A 21,128-nucleotide genomic window follows, 5' to 3' on the forward strand; every position below is an offset into this window, starting at 1 on the left:
CAGAACCACTCTGTTGATAACATCCTGTAGCATTTAAATCGCAGCACACTGTAATCAGAAGAAAATGTGACTATCAACGCCGTCTCTTTTCCCTTTGGCCACCAGGAACCTCCAAGCTGATTCAGTCCTCTCCTACTATAAACCAGAGGCAGTTCCCACAGCTCTTCCAGGAGACAGATGCTAGACCATCTTTGGTTCTGAGAAAGTTCAATCTGCATCACATTAAAACACAGAGCTTTACTGGATGAGAAGTTTTCCTGTCTGCTGAGGTGTCCTAGGCCACAGCCAAGCTGGTTTCATGGGCTTCAAAGATGCAGCTTTACACCTTCTTCTGAACAGCACAAGAACAGCAGAGAGCATCTCCATTCCTCATGAGTGCTCCCACAAATCTGGTGCAGACATCTTTCCTACACCCAGATGAAATTTATGGTTTTAGCAGGCTCTTCTGGGGAACACACAGGTTACATTTTGTGTGTGTGTGTGTGTGTGTGTTTAAGTCTCTTTTTCTAGGTATCATTTCACACATTGTCAAATCAAAATATCGAGAGTTGTGCCACTGGAAACTTTGCTGGGCCAGCTAGGAGGTGTGTGGCAGAAGGGCCGGGGGTCAGCAGCCTTCCTGTTTCTCACTGCCCTCCTCCCTGTTTGCTAGCTTCTGTGCCAGGCCAGCAGAGACCAGGCTTCCCTTGGGTTTTAGAGTTGGACACTGGCTGAGTGTCACTACTAGTGACAGATTTAGGATGTTGCTTCCTGTTGCACTTTCTCACAGGGGTGCAGATGCGTCACAGTCTCTAGCCCTAACGGGGCCTTCTCGGTTGCATGCTAGGACGTGTGCCTGGGCTTCCATTCGTCAGCACTTCTCTTACAGGCCATCCCTGTCCCTCCGAGTACTCTCCTTACTGCACCCTGCTACCCACCCCACCCCCGCCCCAGCAGTATTGGGAACTGAATTCAAAGACTCCTAAGGATTTCTTCTTGAACATGGTCAAATTGGTCTCTCTTCCTCTGTGAGGCACATGGAGGTTCTGAAAATGCCAGCGATTCCATAAACAGATGTCTCCTAAGGGTTTTGGCCACCAACTGTCTATCTGAAGACTTTTAAGAGCAAGTCTGGTACCAATCTCTTCAGTCTCTCAGACTGAGTTGTGCTGGTTGTATGGTCCTCTGGAAGGCCCCTCACAGGGTCTGAGATGAAGAGGAGCTGCTGTCAGAGAAATCTTCTCCTGGTCCATGGTACAGCCCAGAGGTAGATGCTAGTGGTCCTTCTGGACTCGGAGCTAAGGGCTGCAGGTCTCTTAGCACAGGCTGCACGGCTGGCCATCCAGCTCCTCCCTTTAGAACTGAGAAGGACACCTATTCTCTCGTTCTCAGCCTTTGGTGTCTCTGGTGAAACTGACACACAAAGAGCCCCATTTTAGTAAGTGGGGTTACCATGGTTACCCCGGTTAATCTTCCTTTCTTACGGAACGCCTGTTCTTGAAGTAGGTTATCTGATGGACCAGAGGTGGCACACAACAGTTCGCCTTATGAACCGGGCTGTGTGGAGATAGTTAAACAGAACTATTAACTATTTATATATTGTATTTTTACCTGGGTATTTCAATAAAAATACAGGAGATACACAATTTTCACAAATGTACAATTAGGTGTGTAGAGATTTATGTCAATAAAAGCACCTTAAAGTGTTTGTGAAAACATTAACATATAAATCACTTTTCTGAGGCCTGATATAGCTGAAACAAGTGGAAAAGTGGTCAGAAGGAAGAGGGACAGGCCAGAGACCCCGCTGCAGCATTTCCCCTGACATCAGAGGGAGGGCTAGATTGTGCATGCCAACTCGCTTCTAGAAAGTCAAGGGGAACAAAGGCCTCAGACTAGCATAGGAGGGGGGGCAGGTCACAGATCCACAAAGAATGCTGGGGCTGGAGGAGTGACCTTCTTACAAAGAATGAAAAAATATCCAAACAGACCCCCTTTCATCTCTGGCAAAGTCTGGGTGAGTGACAGGGTAGGGGTCCTCCCACGAGAGTCCTTATGGGAATTAATCATTCACATATGTTAAAATTCATTCTATGTGGTCCCAACATCCTGAGCTAAAATTAGTTTAGAGAGGTCTTGGGTTAGTAATGTCCCTAGAGCCTGGAAAATGCAAACTCAGATATTTTTTAAAAAATAATACATGTTAGCCAGGCATGGTGGTATAGACCTTTAATCCTAGCAGAGGCAGAAGAACTTCTGTGAGTTCAAGGTCAGCTTGGTCTACATAGTAAGTTCCTGAATAGCCAGAACTCCATAGAGAGACTTGTCTCAAAAAATTATAACATACTTCAAGGGTGAAGATATGGTTCAGCACTTAAGAGCACTGCCTGTCCTTCCAAAGGACTGGGGTTTAATTCCCAGCACCATGTGGTGGCTCAAAAACATCTGTAATGGGCTATGACACACTCTTCCGGCCTCTGAAGAGTAAAACATGCAAGTGGTGCACAAACATATATTGAAATAATACCAAGACAGCAACAAAACACATTAAACCCAGGACTCAGAGGAATTCCAATAGGTAGAGATATCTACAGAATAACCTAGGAGCATGGCAGTGCACATTCTGAAGTTACACAGAACAGTACAGAACAATCAGATTGGTTAGGAACCAAGGTGGCACCTGTGCTTTACTCTGGGACAGGTCTAGTGCTCTCAGATGACTTGCTGGTCTTTGAGACCTTGGCCTCATCTCTGACTAGATATCATCAGCTAAGAAGCTGATAAACCCAGATTAAAACCACCAGTTGGATTCAGAGTATATTCACAACAAGAAAATAGGTTAGGAGTGAGCACACAGGCTGGGGTAGAGCTGAGCTGGAAGAGATTCCGCCTCCAAGGCACAGCACCTCTGTTTTGTTTGATCTTCAAGGTGTGGTGCACACCTGTGATCGCTGTAGTCCCAGTGCTAAAATCAAAGCCAGTTTCAGCTTCATCTCAAGCTCGAGGCCAGCCTCGCTATGTGACACCCTGTCTCAGAAACTTCAGAAGCAAGAAGGAAAGAAAAAGACATGGACAGTATGGGTGGAAAGAAAAACAAAGTCTCAGCAAAAAAGAAAACGTCGTTAGGAGAATAAATCCTAAAGACTAACAAAAAGCAGCACCAACTCACAGGTCTCCAGGAGCACCAAAGAGCAGGAAGACCTAACCTCGGACAAGGCAGTGAAGTCTGAGAGCATCAAAACGAGCAAAGCATTAAAATGACATTAGTTTTCCAAGCAGAAGCACCAGGGAGGGAAGGGAAACGATGAAATTATACTTTAAGTGATAAATGAAAAGTAGCAATTCTATTCAGTCCGACAGTTAGTTAAACGGGAGACTAGGGAAGCCCATCTAGAAACTTTCCTGCAATACATACTTTTAAAATAAATTAGAGATATACTACTACGGTATACTTAGTATACTACTTAATAAGCACATGGAAAGGGAAATGAGATGGCACTTTGTACCTGTGAGGAAAGGTTATATACAATTAAAAAATAGAAACTATGGACTGGAGAGGGGATCATCAGCTAAGAGCAGAGGACCTCATGCCTCCAGAGCTCATGCCTTCTGGAGCCCCAATTCCAGGGCATATGACATCTTCTGACATACATACATAAATACATACATATATACATATGTGTGCGTGTATGTATACATACACACATACATGTGCTGCACATATATACAATGGGGGAAAACACTCATACACATAAAATATTTTTAAAAGATATAACTACCATGACCATATGCCCACTGACAGAGTTCTTTGAAAAATTAGTAGGAGAAATAACAAGACTGAATAACAGGGAGAAGTTGTACATAAACAAAATGGAGTGTGAAACTGAAAAAAAAAGATACAAAAGGTTATACAAATAAAGGGCACTATGAGAATATGTCTAAGCATTTTGTGAGTATTGCTAGGGATATATGAGAAAACATTTGAAATGATTCAACATGAGCATATGATGATCTACATTCCCTAGCAACCCCAAGTTTACAAATACCTTAACCCATACTGTAACCGGGCATAACGGCACAGGTCTAAAGTACACGATGGAACTCAAACATGCACCGCAGTATAGAGAATTTCACTCTAACGGTTCTAATGTGACTGTTAGGGATGTAAATGCTAGCCTGACCACTGCTCAGCAGCGTGGCAGGCATCGCGCACGCCGCTCCAGAGGGCAAGAGTCACAGCACAGCACTGAACTAAGGAGGTAAAGCCGGCAGTTTGCTGGTACAGTGCTTGCTAAAGTTTGTCCCAAGCCCTACGTTGAATACAGAACCCCAGTTTGGGAAAAATGACACTTCCACTGTTTTATTGTCTAATAAAATAACAACAGGAGCTATTAGAATAGAAAGCTCAGTGCCAGGATGTAGCTTGGGAGGCTGGTTCATGCTTTCCATAGGGGAGGTTCTGGGTTCAATCTCCAATGCCACCACCAGCAGAATGCTGGGCCCCATCTGGGCACAGCAGAAAAGAAGGGGAAAAGGTGAGAAAGAAAAGGAAGAGCAAAGAGGACCCAGAGAAAGGAAAGGGCAACCGTAAATAAGGTGCCTTGTTCACATCTGCAGCATTCAGATGAGAGCTGGGGAACAGCGCGCGAGGGAGGACGAGAGTAGAACACGGACAGGAGCCAGCGGTAAGCTGAGCACAGCATCTCAACCATCAGGAGTGTGAGAAAACATCAGTGTTTCAGCCTGTGCTCCATGGCTTTCTCTTTCCAGTCAGAGAATTCCATCCTGTCACCCTCAAATCTAATGCTACTTTAACAAGAAAAGTAAAGAAATTTACTTCATTAGAATTATTTCAAGTGTATATGTCTGTGTACCATATGCTTGCCAGGCAACCAGGGAATCCAAGAGGGCACCGAACTCCCTGGGACTGGAGTGGCAGATGGCTCCCAGTTGCCCTGCGGGTGCTGGGAATCAAACCTCGGGAAGACCCTAAGTGCCAAGTCATTTCTCCAGCCCCTAATACTCCTTCCTCTCGGCCCTCCTCCCCACTGAAGCTCTTGACAGTTGACAGTTTCACTGTGTGGATAAGGTTGAGCTCAAACTCAAGATCCCTTTGAGTTCTAGGGTTACAGGAGTGTGTGACCCCGCTTGGCTAATAACATTCCTCAACACAAGTAACAAAAGTCCATAAAACAGACTAGATATTTTTGTGAAAATGTCAAGCCACTGGATATCAAAATGACAGTCTGTAAGACCACTACAGAGAAAAGTAGAGAGCACAGAAGGCAAAAACTATTTTAATAAATTAATAAACCACAGATACTTGTCTTCTATTCTAAAACTGCTCCACAAGTTCCATCTAAATAGAAATTTCAACTTGGTGGTGGTTTGAATGAAAATGGCCCCCATAGGCCATTTTGAATGTTTTTGAATGTTTGGTTCTTAGCTGGAACAGTTCTGAGAAGGATAGGAAGGGTAGCCTTGTGGTGGTAGGGTAGCCTTGTGGTGGTGTCACTTGGGGTGGGTTTTGAGGTTTTAAAAATCAACACCAGGGCAAGTCTCTTACTCTCTGCCTTGTGCCTGTGGATTAGATGTGAGCTTTGAGCTAGTACTCCAGTGACCTGTCTGCCCGTGTGCTTTTGTGCTCCCTACAATAATGGACTATCTCTGACACTGTAAGCAAGCCACCACTTAGGTGATTGAAAGAACAAAACAGAAACAAACAAAAAAACAGTTGCCTTTGTCAGTCTCTTCCTAGCAATAGAAAAGTAACCAATACAAGCTTAAACCATTTTTCTTATATGTATAAGTGTTTTGCCTCACGTATATCTGGGCACCATGGATGTGTACCTGATTCCCCAAAGAGACCCAGGGACTGGAGTTACAGATGGTCATGAGTTGTGTGGGAGCTGAATCACACCAGTGCTCTTAACTTCTAAGCCAACTCCCTACCTCAGCTTAAGTTTTTAATGCAATGAGAGGGAGAGAGGGACTGACTGACTAACTATATACTTCTGGTTATCTTGGAACTCATTTACACCAGGCTGACCTTGAACTTAAGAATGATCCACCTGCCTTTGCCACTGGAGTGCTGGGATTAAAGGCAGATGCTATTCATGCCAAGTGCAATGTGAATTAACTTTTTTTAAAGATTTATTTATTAAGTCTAAGTACACTGTAGCTGACTTCAGACACACCAGAAGAGGGCATCAGATCTCATTACAGATGGTTGTGAGCCACCACGTGGTTGCTGGGGATTTGAACTCAGGACCTCTGGAAGAGCAGTCAGTGCTCTTAACTACTGAGCCATCTCTCCAGCTCTGTGAATTAATTTTTTTTTAAAAAAAGATTTATTCCATTTTTCTGTAGATAGGCGATGAGTATGAGGTTTTACTTGCATGTATGTCTGTGCACCATGTCCGTGTCAAGTGCCCACCACGGTAAGAAGAGGGAACTGGATTCCCTGTGGCTGGAGTTATGGGTGGTTATGAGCTACCAGTAGGGGGCAGCTGTGTCCTCTGCATGAACAAGTGTCCATAACCACCAAGCCACCTTGCCAGCCCCACACAACGTGAAATTTTTATGACAATAAAAATCCACAATTAGCTCCATCAACACCGGTGGACAGAGAACTGGGGCAGTGGCCCACAGGAGCAGCAGGCAGCACAGTGCTGGTGCAGAAGTACACAGTCCCATGCTGAGGGCAGAGCTCAGGGGCAGGGAGGTGGACAAGACTGGCACCGTGAATGCTAGGGGAGGATTTACTGGGTGACTTCAGGAAAGTGCCAGAGTGCAACGGAAGAGAAAGGTGAGCTAAGTCTCTGAGGAGAAGAGGAGGGAATCTGTCGTCTAGGATAGGAAAGCATGTTCCAAAGAACCCCTGGAAAACACCTAAGTACTCTCATTCATCTCTCCCACAGCCCCTTCCATGTAGCTCAGGTTGGTCTCAAAACTCACAATCCTGCTTCAGCCTTCTGAGTGTTCAGTGCCATCCTTGCTAAGTTGGACTATTAAAAAGCAAGATTCCTGTTGAGTAAAGAATGCCAGACACAACGTTAAAAGGCAGGGAATGGGTGTGACGTCCGAGACTAACAAGAGGAGTGTCCACAGTGAGGACAGAGAGCAAGTGAGAAGCAAGGACCAACGAGCAATTTCCACAAGGGGAGACTAACTAGGGCCTTTGTTTGTTTTTGTTTTTCTGTGGTAATAAGGAACTAAAGACAAACGAGGGTTCCCACCTCTAGGGGATGAGCAGTTTACAGTAGGGCAGGAAACACACTTAGTATGTAAATGACGCAACAGACCATGTAAGCATACAAGTAAGTAGAACCATGATAACCCAACAGAAGAGGCAGGAAACCTATAGCTTAGTATCAATAGTATACATGAAATCTGAGTGTATACAAAGTAACGCTACTTACCAGGATGCACAAACAAGGGAACACATCAGGACAGGGTAGGACTGGGCAGTGTAGGATGGACCAAAGGATGGACAGAGGGACAAAGTGTATAATCAAAGCGGATGCTTTAGAACTGACACATTATCAGCTATACACGTTTACAAATATTTTGGAACTGCAGTAGCTAATTGGCTATGAAGCAAAAGCCTGAAGCCAGCAGCAGGTAGGCTCCTGGTGAAGAGATGAACTTTAGCGACCACTAGATAAAACTCCAGAACCAGGGTAACTTTGAAAGACTGCGAGGCACACAAGAAGGTTCCCCTTACTCTGTAAGTCAGGAGTTCCCGACGCCTGCGATGGAAGCATTTGAACTGTGTTTTAGCCGTTCCCGTATGCTAAGCAGTGATCACAGCAGTTTACAAGACTGCTTCATTTATGTTTTAGAAGCTAACTGTGGCGGCTGCCGTTGGTATGTGCTAGGCACTCTGCTAGTACTGTCTGCATGTCTCTAGCTCAGACACTCAATGGGGGAGAAATAGGCAAGAACACATATTAGGTGAGACTTTTATAGTGGAGCCACGTGAACGCAAGTCTGTCCTAATGAGAACTTGTTCTCCTTCACACGTGCCACCCTACTAGTAATAGTGGGGAGTCAGTGAAGGGACACACAGCAGAACACAGAACAGTAGTACAAACAGGAAGGGATTGCCCACATCAAGGCACATGTGGTGGAGACACAGGCTTTTGAGAAGACAACGAGTACTAGTATATACACCTGGAGAGGAGGCGGCTGCTATCATCCTTGAAAAGCATAGGATCTCTCCTACAACGGAACACCACTCTTTCTGACAAGGACCTGATTTTATGCTCATGACACAGCGGAGAATGACCTGAGCCCCTGTCCATCTCCCAAGAGGTGAGATTGCAGGCAGACAGTGGCATGCTCAGCTTTGGGTTGCTTTAAGAAATGCTATGAAGTGTTAACTGATTTACAGAGCCAATTTTAATGTTAGGCTGCATCCCACTGTAATGCTAGCCACTCACTTGGACCCAAACCTTCGCCCACTCCCACCCTGAGGATTTATAAAAGCAAAGTATCTTCAGCAACAATTTGTTAAATCTTGCATGAAATTCCACCAAGCACACTCTTCCTTAGCCACTTTCCATTTTGTTGCCCCCATGGTGAAGAATAAAACTGGTTTCTTCTCTCTTTTTTGAAATGACAGGGTCACACTATGTAGCCCAGGCTGGCCTGAAATTCACTGTGTAGACCATTGTGTCCCCAACTCAGCCTCTTTAACTCTGCTATCATTGAAGGTTTGCTTTCCCACATTTTTAGTTTTCCACACCCAGTAACAGCTTCTTCTACACCTGGTCCTCACTGAGCTCTACATGACAGTATCAGTCTTACCTAGTCATTGCTTAACTCTTTAAACCCTTAGCTTATTCTGAAACCTTCTAATTCCCTGGATGACTTTTCTTCAAAAAACAGTGCTCTGCATTCCATTTCCATATACAAAGTACGTGATGAACCAAGATCCTGCCGGGAGCACTGATATACGGCCGAAATCTAGCATTCAGGAGTTTGAGGTAGGATTACAAGTTCAAGGCTAGCATAGGTCACAGAGAGAACTCAGACACACCTGTCTTTAAATGGCTGATCCTGTTTGAAATTCTTAGTCTTAGCTCCAGGACAAGACACTCTTACACTGCAAAGGGGGAAAAAAACGAGAACAAGGACTCAAAACGACTCTTCCTGTTTTGGGCGTCTATGCCGTTTGTATTTTCTACGTGTAGATGCGAATCATTCAGCATGCTGCCTATAGGAAGGATCTAGTGAGCCTCCACATACCTCCCAGTACACCTAACCGTCATGGCTTCCTGACTACCAGTGGCTTGGAGGGCCACCACAAGCTTTCTCTACTCCCCAGAGCCCTCCTGTGTTGTTCCAGAACAGAACTCAAATGTTTGGTGGCAAAGCAAGTTTGAAGAATTCTTTTTACACATACCATCACATTTGGTGGTGTCTGCATTTTGTTTAGGAATACATGAGCAGGCTGTGCCTTTCTTTTATTTTACTGTGCCAGGTACAGCATAAGACCCTCAAACTCTGCTGACAGTGGAACATTTTAGCCTAAGTTAACCCAATAACACAAGAGACACAAGAGTGATATTTACATTCCTCTTTATTTAATACAACAAACACTTAACATATACAAAAAGAAAAAAAAATCACTCATGTGAGAGGTCCTGTCATGGAGGACTGACAGGAAACATCTGTACTGAATCAAATAAGGCTCTCATTTCAAAATGGGTTTGCTAGCTACACCTGGAATATGAACAAGGCTGTCACAAAGCACAATAAACACAGAAGCCCCTGCACTGAGGAGTACGAGTTCTCAGATGCATGTTTGGAAATATCCAAAATTCACCAGTGGTCCTATGAAATGTCAGGCTCTTTCGTTGCTTTTTATTTATTTCAATCTGCCTCTTTTTTGCCTCTTAGGAAAGTTATAAGAGCTCTAAAACCAGGAATCCTCAAAACGTGGGAGCTTTAATGCCAGAGTTCAAAGAACGCTGGAACTAGGCCAAGAACACAAAGGCAATATGGATGTAGGAGAGTTTAGCTCCTGACTTCCAGTTTGCCAGTACTGTATGGACCCCAGGAGGGCAGAATGAAGGACCTCCTCCTCCTTGTCACTGCAGGGTCAATAGCAGCAATTTGTCCATATTCCTGCTGAGCTGAACTAGAAATTCAACAAGCACCAGTTTGTCTCAAAAGAGCCTTAAACATGTACACACACAAACACACTCACACAAACATACACACATCATCACCACCCCCTTTTATTAAATTTATTTATTTATTTATTGTTTACTAAAATAATACAAAAAAGGGAGACAGGTATATTTACAAAACTCCATGGCTGGTACAGTACATAATTTTTAAGACACACTAAATGCTACAATCTTTCAGGTCCTGAGATTATTACAAATACCAACTCAAAGCTGTGTTCAGGTCCAGTTTTAGAGGGGAAAAAAAAAATCCCAAAGTATTAAGTCACACACTTATTTGAAGTACAGCATATATTCCTTCAAGTTAGCAAACACACCTTCCTACAAGCAGACGCACACAGTATTAGGGCCTTTCCCCTAAAGGACCACCAACTCCTCAGGCTCCTTCCTTGGAGACTGGCTTGCAAACATGGTAGCATCTGTGTAGGGTGGCAGTGACTAAGGAGGAGCTCTTTCCCTGATGGGAAATGGCTTTGCAGGGTGGACACTCATTGTATAAATAACTGTTTTTCCTTCTGCTACTAAACAAAAGTCTCTGTTTACCTAAACTTTTACCATAGGGCTAAAAATCTGTGCTTAACCAGACTAAAATTCAGACTCTGTTTTCCAGTTACAGCAAACAGGTCTGCATTTCCATGGTAAATCTTACAATCATAAATAAACCTTGCTCACAAGTAGAGAGAGAAAACACCCATCTCTTTAGTCACCTTGGTTAGACTTAAGTTCATTATTTGGGGCATGAAATTCACCAGCCAGAGATTTCTCTTCCTCTCTTTGAAGACTGACATGCTTAACAAGATAAGAGACTCCATGGGGAGGGTCAAACTAGCACACTTTTCTCCAAGGACAGTTTAGCACACCAGCATTTTCTAGAGTAAGACAGTCTTTCAAAGACCACTGACAATAGGTCACTTGCAAAGCATTAACTCTCTTTCCTGAAAGCTGTGTGGGAGGAAAACCCATCTTTGCAGGGAGAGGGCCCTGATGGTTAGATGACAAAGTGTACCTACAATCTATTATGGAGTCAAAGCCAAAATGTCAAGAAAGCTGACCAAAGTTGGCTCAACTTTCTATTTAAAATAAATACCTTTGTCAACTGACAAAAATATATTTATGTTACTAGCCAAAATTGGGCAAATCCTTGGTAATTTTGCCAGTGAATTTTCTGATAGGGAATGTTTCTGTAAACAGTAGAGGTAAGCAAAACAGGAGGAAAGTCTATGGTTGCAAGTACAGAAAATACAATATGGTTGTGAAATTTTAAACACACACACACACACATACGCACGCACGCACTCACTCGGACTTTGAAGACAGATGGAGCTGACTCTCATGTTGTCTCAGGTAAATAATCTTAACTGTATTCCAACCAGAGCTCTAGTAACAAGCATCTAACAACCAGACTTAGCAAAAAACCAATACTGTAGCAAAGTGGGGGGCAATAATGATTTTTCTGTGGAACCTAAAATTGGGACTACGAATCCAATGATCTGGCTTGCTCAGACCTTGACAAAAGAGCTCTGTTGTAGGGGAGGGGTGGCAACAGGCAAGGCAAACTTTCTGAGCCTTAATGAAGATCTGCATTTTTTATGAAGAATCTTGGAAGATACTGGTATTAGCAAATTATGTAAGCTGTGTATGGACCTCCAGCCTATGCACACGCTAGGCAAGAGTTCCCCTACTGAGATACACTCTCAGCCTATGAAATGTATTTTTTAATATAAATGAAAAGAGAAAAAAAAATCCTAGTCATCTGTGACCCCCAAGTTCTGAAATATGTATAGAAACCTAATTTGTACCATAAAGATTTCAGAACGTGTCACTGACTAGTCTGGGTAGCAGTGTAAAAAGTATACAAAGTTTGAATTCTAACTGCTATGAAATGGAAATATATAGGAAGACAGGTAGAAGCATCACAACATAAGGAGATCACAAATAGCCACTTTAAATCAAACGGTACTTTGAGTGTGCATAAGAAAAGTGTCACTTGGCATCAGGCCAGCCAAAGGAATTTCCACTACACTCTAGAGATAATCTATGCTTGTGTACTCCACTAAGATGTAAACTCCCCCTGAGAGCAGATGGCAGATGGCAGAGAAGTAGATGTGAATTTTCCTTTTCTCCCTAGATCTAACAACAGGCAGCTTCTAAGTAGTGGAGCAAGTGGTAGCTTAAGAGCTCACACCAAAGGCAAGACTAAAGACTGAAGAAATGAAGAAAAATTCCACATTAATATTCAAAGCAGTTTTTAATCAGAGCCCAAGGCAAGTTTGCAGCTCTGTCAACCTGAACACCAATCTAAACTTCTCAGCATCACACTGAGATGACTTTATCATAAAAGCTCAAACATTCCACAACATCAACTCTAGGTCTGCATGGACAAAAGGATCTGAAGCTAGCATTTTATGTAAAGTTCACAGTTGAGGGCAGGCTTCTGTTACTCTTCCCCAGAGAAAACACACATTCATCAAAAACCCTAAATCTTATTACTTTGAGTTGAAATCTTGACATGTTATTGAAGAATAAGTAAGAAATGTGCTATGGAAAATGAAGCCTGTGCTTATCTGCATAGCTGATATTCAGAGGCTACTGGAGAGAAAAAAATTCAACAAAAACCCCCAAAGTGATTTTAGAAAATGAACTAGAGAATGACTAGGTCTGAGCCAGTTCTGGATCAGCCCAGATGTGCTGGATGGTTCAGCCTAGTGCTGCCTCCTTCCTCACTAGTTTCTCAGCACCCCACACTCCACTCCCTTTCTGACCCTGAAGATGCACTGTAATTTAAACTCCCCATACACACTCTCTCACATACAATATTCAGTCCTAACACGAACTGTGGCATCCATTTGTCCCTGCTGTTACTGCTGTATAGAGAAAAATGTTATGCATTACTACTTAGCGTGCATGAATGGAAGATGAGAGAAATGATCCTAATTTCCTCCTGGGACGAGGGAGACCATATTTCCTTCTATCCTGACCATCTTTACCTCTGCCCTAGACAGGGAATGGATCCTGTCTCCTCCTCCTATTTTCCTACATCTGAGCAGCTGAGGCTCTGACTGAAGAAGCATGAGACACAGAATTAAAAGGATGTACAGCTGCCCAGGTGTTGGCCCACACTACCCCAGGGCAAAGTGGATAATTCCTACTGATGCAGGGGTAGTATGCAGGGTCTGATTTACTCTTAGAAAGGTAAAGATTAGTTTTCCATTACCAGGCAAACATTGCAAGGAAATTAGATTCAGAAGGTAGACAAGGGAGGCTATAAACCTTCAGGATCATTTATTCATAATTCAAGCTTTATCTAACTTACTTTCACAACCTTTGCAAACATCACACAAGTAGTAACACCACAAAAGCTTTAAAAAAAATCTTGGTAGTTAGAAACTTAGTGTTCATCCCCCTTTGATTTAATCTGAAACTAATAATTATACCACACGACAAATATGGTACATTTAAATATCAAATATACATCTAAATTAAAATTCCAGTGATTTCTTTTTTTAACTTAAAGACCATAGGGTGCTCTTTATATCCACTATAAGGAAAACATTTGTTTTTTCAACCTCTGCAAGAAGATAATACTATAATTATATAGAATGTTTTTAGAAAAACAAAATATTTTGAAATAGTAAAGTCTCTGATATCCCTGGGAGGTAGGTGATTATTATTATACCCAACTGTCTCATGGGTACTCTGAGGCACGAAGGTTACTTGACTTCCCCCTAGATAAAGTAGTTTAGGAATTAACACTCACTACTGATCCTAAGCTGGCTGACAACGGCTTTGCTACCAGGAAACTCTTCTTTTAGCCGCAAGTCTCCTTTTCCAACTAATATTTTACTTAAAAGGGGGTCCTTTGTAGATATACAGAGGATCAGTTCAACTTAGTCTCTTTCAACATGTCACATCTAAAACAGAACAGAACAAAACAAAACCCTTAAGTCTTAGATACTGAAAATTGTGTTATTTTGCTCAAGAAAGACAATCATGGAATCAGAGCAAAATCTGATCATCTGACAATACACAGACTGAAAATTTCTCAAGTATGTTCAGATTATATGAGTGTTTCTTTATTGTCTGAAAAATCTAAGTTTACTGACATTTCAGCTATATAATTTCAAGACCGTTTTCCAGAAGAAAACATCTTTTAATATTGACATGAGTGTCAGACACCACTCCTGTTATTCTGATGCTTTCTCATGCACTGCTTCTGCAAGATTTGAGGGGTACAGAGAAGTGGACCACATCCAGAAACAGTCAGTGATGAGTCCACTGAGTTTATTATGTTCGCAATAACCAACACATGTGTCATATATATATATATATACACACACACATACACACACACACACACACACACTTACTTCTACAGATATTCAGAAAGGGAAGTCAGCATCATTTGCAAAGACTATTTCCCAATCTGCCCATCTGAATCAATAAAAAGCAATGGAATAAACAAGGCAGAAGTTCTGAAATGTCAAAAGGGCAGTGCTTAGAAAGATTGCCATGGAACAGCTGTCCTGGTCTCATGCACACTACGCATCTCATACTTGTGCCCACACACAGCAGAAGGAAGAGAGCTATCACATGACATGATTTTGGCAAGTCTCAGATTTTTTCTCCTGAATCCCTTGACTTAATCAGTTTGTACTTGAGGGTGTCTGAAAGTTTCAAAAGAGGGAGAAAAAGAAAGAAATAAAAGGCACTTAACAAAGACAAAGGCCTGAATTGAGCATGGTTTAGAGGAGTAATATAAGCATTTTACCAGCAATAAAAACTTATTTACAATGAGTTAAACTTTTCCCTTAAAACTTTATAAAATAAAATTGCATAACATGTTTGTGATCATTTATCTACTACTGTACTTTTCTCTGTTTTGTTTTTACAAAACCAAAAGCACCCCAAAGCAAAACCAAACAATACATCGCACATGCACAACAGAAGTAAAAGTGCCCTCAGAGAACGTGGGTCAGCAGAAGCACCGTGCTGAAGCACAGGGCAGTTCTCAAGTCTGGTCTGGATTATAGACTTTCTTTCTTCTATTTTCAATTTGAAAAATAAAACAAAACAAAAGCCAACAAAGGAAACAAATTCAAAACCTATATAATATTAACAATACAAGGACCAGTGTGCTTTATAGTACACTCCTAAAATAAAGTACCCTAGTTCTTCTACACAGGGGTCAAAGGACATGACAAAATCTCCTACAAATAAAGCAGTTAAAGTCAACCGACACAGGCAAGGTTCATCTTCCAAATGTAGCAGCAAGTAGGACAGACAATGAGTTCTAGAGACGTTCCCAAAGGACAGAGTTCTCATAACCAATGGCAGTCGCAATAACAGTAGAATGTTCACTTCACAAAGTCTTGAACCAAGTAGAGGTGGGAAGGGCTGTGGGAGAGGGTAACCAGAGGAGAGAGAATAGGGGTGCCTACCCTTTCCATCTCTGCATAGTAAACAATTTAGATCTGCTTTGGGAAAAAAATATCCTAGATTAAGATCACTTTCAATAAGCTGTTTCCAAGCAGGTGTCAAACCCACAGTCTTCATACAGGTGTATGCCCGGTTCTTTCCCCAATGCTGGGACCCAAATAAGCCTTATTTGGTGTCTATGACACAAAACGATATAATTTGGGCTAATAACATCCATCAAAGGGGTGGTGGGCATGAAAGAATGTACTAATTGAATCTTCTTGATTTCTTCAAAGTATCAGGACTTTGTTATAGATTAACTTGGCTTCTTTTCCCCAATTTTTTTTTCTCCAGATTATTTTAAAATCATGATTTCTCATTCTTTGTTCTCAGAAGCATGAGAAGAATTATAATTTAATTTTAATAGAAATTATTGCTTGCATTTATTTGAGGCTCCGAATGAGCTTGACACTGCTCCCAAACAGTCTCCAGCTGCGATCCAGCACTGCTGCCCGAGGGCAGCTCTGCTGACTGTTATTGCTTGTGAATACTGAGGATCACCTTGTATGTACAGTAACAGCTTATACATCAGTGAAGGCAATTTCAAATATAAGACAGTTGGAAACAGTTTAATCTTCCTGAATCAAGTACCCCATTGAGTGGGACCTAACTAAGTGTGCTGATTTACTTCTGCATTTGGATGTTGCTAACGTTCTTTAGTGAGACACACATTGCTCTACAGATATCCTTTCCAGTTACTCACCATTTTAAAAATAACATAATTTGACTTTAAGTGCAAAAATACAGTATGAATCGCAAGTCTCTGTTAAAAAATAACCAACTTATATGCTTGTTTAGTAATAAAAACTGTAAAGACAGGTAACCATAAAGTATGGACACCATTTTCAATGTTATGATATAGAAAGAAATGTATTTACATTTAGAAAGGACTCTGATTTATTTGTGTAACATGAAAAGGTTGCTGGAGTGGGGATCTGGCAGCAGTCCTTAAGGAATCAAGATCGACAGGAACTTTACAATTATATTCTCAGAGCCCAGGGTAATTTTATAAAATGACATAGGAAAGAGAAATTACAAATTTTGTTTTTTTCCTATGATGGTAAAGAACCATAAGGGTCTTCATATAGCATGGTTCAGAATTGATAGATTTAAGAACCTACAAGTATTCTTTGACTTTTAATAGTGATTGATTTATATGAATATGTGTGTGTGTGTGTGTGCGCGCGCACACGCAAATACACAAAAAACAAGTATCAGCAAGAAGAGACACTAATACACACGGACTTCTCTCGGTAGATAAAGCACAAGGCTGCCTTCCTCAACAGACACCCCAGCGCAGCAACCCACAAAGTATGAGCAGGACTGTGAAAAGATGTTACCGGTGCTGGTGTGAGCCAAGAGCTGAGCAAGTTTCTCTAAGAGGCCTTTTAAATGAACTTTAACATGCTAAATTCAAGTCAAACCTCTCTGCAATATCTCTGTATCTTTCCAAAATATCTACTGGGGCTTCCATAGCTTCCATATTTGTTTTATTGGTAAAGTAAATTTCTGCAGTCAAGAAATTATACCAATGATTCTTTCCCTCATAACAGGGTCTCATTGTTAGCCCAGTACAAACTAGCCTGGGACTTGCTGCTAAATACTCCAGGCTGGCCTCAAACCTGAGATCTTCCTGCCACAGCTTCCTCAATGCTGGGATTACAAGCACAAGCCATCATACCCAGCATCAACAGTTCTAAACAATCATCTTTCCTTACTGTAACGAGTTCTTGGAACTAAAGCTTTCAATTATTCATTGACTTTTTGCTATTAAGCATGCCATTGAGACTTTGAAGTCAAATTATAGGCATAAAAATTGGAGCAGGTCTGTGGTTGGTTATTATAGTCCTACAGGCTTCCTGGGACTTTTGCTTATCAAAGAAAAATGGAGTCTGGTTAACACTCTTATCTGAATAAACTTAATGATACGCAGTAATATGTAATGAGACTATAAAAGCAATCTTGTTATTACCAGGCTAGTGTATAAACCATATATAAACTAAAGTTATATCACTCAGAGCTTATTCTTGGATAATCTGAAAATACTCAGAAGTTTATAATTCAAGGGACACCACATATATAGCTGCAGCAAAATAAAATGAAATGTATCCCAAGAGGACTGTGCTTTCCCTCCACTGCCTCTATTCCTGTATGGTAACCAGAATTAAAGAATCGTATCATCTGCAGGCTGACTTGAATATTAACATTCTGAGTAAATCCTAGTAAAACTTTTCAAGATTCCAAATGCTCAAAACATACTACGCTGGATATAGGTCCTAAAGCTTCATTGTGATAGTTACAAAAGGTCATCCCTGGTGCACATCTGTATTCCTACTGGAACTCATCTCTTTAAAAATACCACTTCAGAATGAAAACAGTATGCTATTATACATATGCTATCTGTTTGACCCATGAAGAAACAGATGTTGTGCACACTCTAGTCACCTAAAGTACCACTAGTGAGAGAGCACTGTGCAGGGAGGGAACTGGGCATTTGCAGTTCTTGGCAGGCTGCAAGGGAGACGAGCAGCAAAGCAGCAGCCCAACAACAAAGACCCACGTCAAGAGAAAATTCGAGCAGTCACTTCTGTGCATCAGGACTAGAAATAAATATTAACCAGTCAATACCAGATGACAAGTCACCCGCGGAAAGGAGTTCAGTCCTTACTTCTGAATGGAGGGTAAAACTGACCCTTTTATAAAAAGGGGATTATCTACATTTTGTCTCTTAAGAGCACAGGCTCGTTTTCCTGACTTTAAAAATCTAGAAGCTATAGTACTATATATCACTGTTACAGCAACTCTGCTGAAGCATCTTCAGTCCGCTGACTTGCACGGGGAACTGCTACATACTGGAGAAGATTCAAGTTTGCTCAGGACATTTGAGGGCACAGTACTCTTCGGCTACTGCCTGGAGAGCATCATGCAGCTGATCGTGGCCAATCTGTCCACTGAATAGGCATGACTGACTCTCCTCAAACTGGGTGATTCTACTTTTAGCTGCTTTTATGATGCACTTATACGTAGAGTGTTCAGATCTAACCCCCAGGATGGATGGCCATTTACCCAAATCCTCTTAACTTCCTTCCTTCTCCCCCATTTTTTTTCTTTTCTTTTTTTAATAAAGTCAAATGGATACTTCTGTGGGTTTGACAGCTGAGTCTGTTTTAAGTAGGTTAACATGGGAACTTTGATTTTAAAAGACCAAGGGTCACTAATTTTGCACAGAAGCATTTCTTCCTCCTGCACTGACTTTGCTCAAGTAACATTTTCTTTCTTTTTCTCCTCACCACAGTGCTTGGGACAAGAATGTAAACATCGACAGAAACAGCAGCCCTGTGACCACCAAGACTTCTCATTAGGTCGGTCCGCCATCCAACCAAGTGGGTCCTCTTTCGCTTGCTGGAAAGTCACTGAGGTTTCCGTGGTAACTTAGTGTCCCCTTTACTTTGGCCTCCATCTGAGAAAAGAAACATTAAATTGATATGTTCTGCATATTGTTAAAAAAAAAAAAAGCAAAAGCAAAAGCAAGAAGATTCAGTTTACTGTGAAAAGACAACCTTTACCGCATACGGCGATGGTATGACAGGCTGATTAAACATAACAGGCAGAACGGCAGTGACTGAAAACTCGGTGAAACCTATCTCAGCAGGTGTGGACCATTTATTTACCTCCTAACCATGTTCAGTGCTGGGTTCTAAAGAAATCAGATCTTAAAGGGACCTACTCCATCTTTTGATTTCTTTGGAAGACTAGGTCATTTTTGTTTTCTGGTAAGTGGAATTTAATATTTTGCCATATGTGATTATTCCCAAGTATTGTGAACACAGCACATTGGTGGTACAAAAAGTGCAGCTATGTTTTTGTTTAGGTCCTAGTCTGCTGCTGGGCATCTGCCAGTGCTGCTGCATGTCACTGTTAGCAGAAAATGTGTAACTGTTCTGTGTAACTCTCAGCCAAACACTTAAAAAAACATTGGAGGAAGAGAAGATGGGGTTCCCCAGGCAAGAGCGAAACCCAACAACCTAGAGCACCAACAGAATAATCTCAGTTTTCAGAACCCTAGTAAGAAAAACAGAGACTCAAAGAGAAGCCAGGCCTATGAGAAAATGACAAAGGAAGGAAACTTTTCCACAAGAAGAGGAATCCTGAGTCGCATGGTCATATATGGTCATATCCACTCATGGCATATCCAAGTATCTTAAAAAACATTAAAAACAAAGACACAGAGACTGTTTTGTAAGAAACTCTGTATCAATGTTAATGATTATGTTAATGATTTCAAAGTTAAACTAATAGTTCTACTACATAACAGGGCTATTTTAATTCACAATATGTTTGAAGAGAGAAATCTATGGTATAAGCAAATTATTAAAATGGTAAGGTACTATTAAGATATGATTTTGTTTAAAGTAATGTTTAATTATCTAAATAATTTAACTACCAAAATAAAGCAATCCCATTAACTGGACTGTGAAATTCTTTATAGCAGAGTTTGGTGCAGAATGGCCCATGGCCAAGTCTGGCCACATATGTTTTTGTAAATATAGTTTTATATTGGAAGTCAAATCTACTTGCTTGTTTATAAGTCGTTGTGGTTGTTTTATATTACAATGGCAAAGCTGGGTAGAGACTGCAAAGTTGAGATGTTTATTATTATCTGTGCCATCCATGTATGGTGGCACACAGCATGCAAGGAGGGCAAGGCTGCTGTGGTCCACAAAGCACGTCAGGCCAGCCAGGTCTACACAGTGAGAGCGTTTCAACACACAAACCAAACCAAGCAACAAGCAGCCAACCAAACCAAAAAAAAGCCCCTGTTTGGCCTCTGTTTTAGATAAGATTAAGAGAATAAACAGTAATGGGCTCTTACTATCACCTGTTTACAAAATGAAACTCTTTTAATTTATTTTTTATTAGATTCCCATAGGATATCTACTCAAAGCTTTTTTGTGTTGTTTTCCATGTGGAGCAAGAGAAGTGATGCTGAAGCTTTTCAACCACACCCAACTCAAGTTCAAGGCCTTATATTGTACTTTTTGAATAACAGCTTTAAACTTACAGTTTTTTAGTCACCTGGAAAATACTTAGTGTTTCTTTTCTTGTTTTGGGAGAGTGGTGTTGACCAGATAGGAAATTAGTTTACATAGGGCTTGAGTCTTTTGTGTAACAAGAATCCTATTTGTCTACACCCTTGTTGGTGGTCACATTCACACCAATCAGCAGAGCACACGTCTTCAACTGGATGGACCACACAACAGGAATGTATTTAAACCAAACTAAGTGCAGAAAAAGTAGATGGTGTGTATGTTCCTTCTTTCAAGGATGAGCCTTGAGCAGTTGACCACAGGAATGACCACAGAATTAATGATAGCCTATTGCCTCAAGACTGCTGCATAGCTCTAATTTCTGTCCTATGCTCAAGAGTAAAATGTTTTAGAAACAGTTTTGGCTTTAATTTTATGTATATGGGTATGT

At 41.4% G+C, this 21,128-nt stretch overlaps 1 protein-coding gene across 4 annotated transcripts in view; it reads right to left on the bottom strand.

Moving 5' to 3' along the window:
• Nucleotides 1-1,474: 1,474 nt before the first annotated feature.
• UBN2 (ubinuclein 2) overlaps nt 1,475-21,128 on the bottom strand; it is a 76,449-nt gene continuing 56,795 nt past the window's right edge. For 3 of the 4 annotated variants that reach the window (XM_080932335.1, XM_080932337.1, XM_080932334.1), the window contains one exon: nt 9,582-19,110. In XM_080932335.1, the coding sequence (XP_080788461.1) occupies nt 19,061-19,110 (50 nt within the window). In that variant the 3' untranslated portion in view covers nt 9,582-19,060. Of the gene's footprint in view, nt 1,537-9,581; nt 19,111-21,128 lie in introns of those variants that run through there. The other variant, XM_080932336.1, reaches the window with a different exon arrangement.

Source organism: Micromys minutus, assembly GCF_963924665.1.
Source record: "Micromys minutus genome assembly, chromosome: 18".
In the NCBI taxonomy this organism is placed as follows: domain Eukaryota; kingdom Metazoa; phylum Chordata; class Mammalia; order Rodentia; family Muridae; genus Micromys; species Micromys minutus.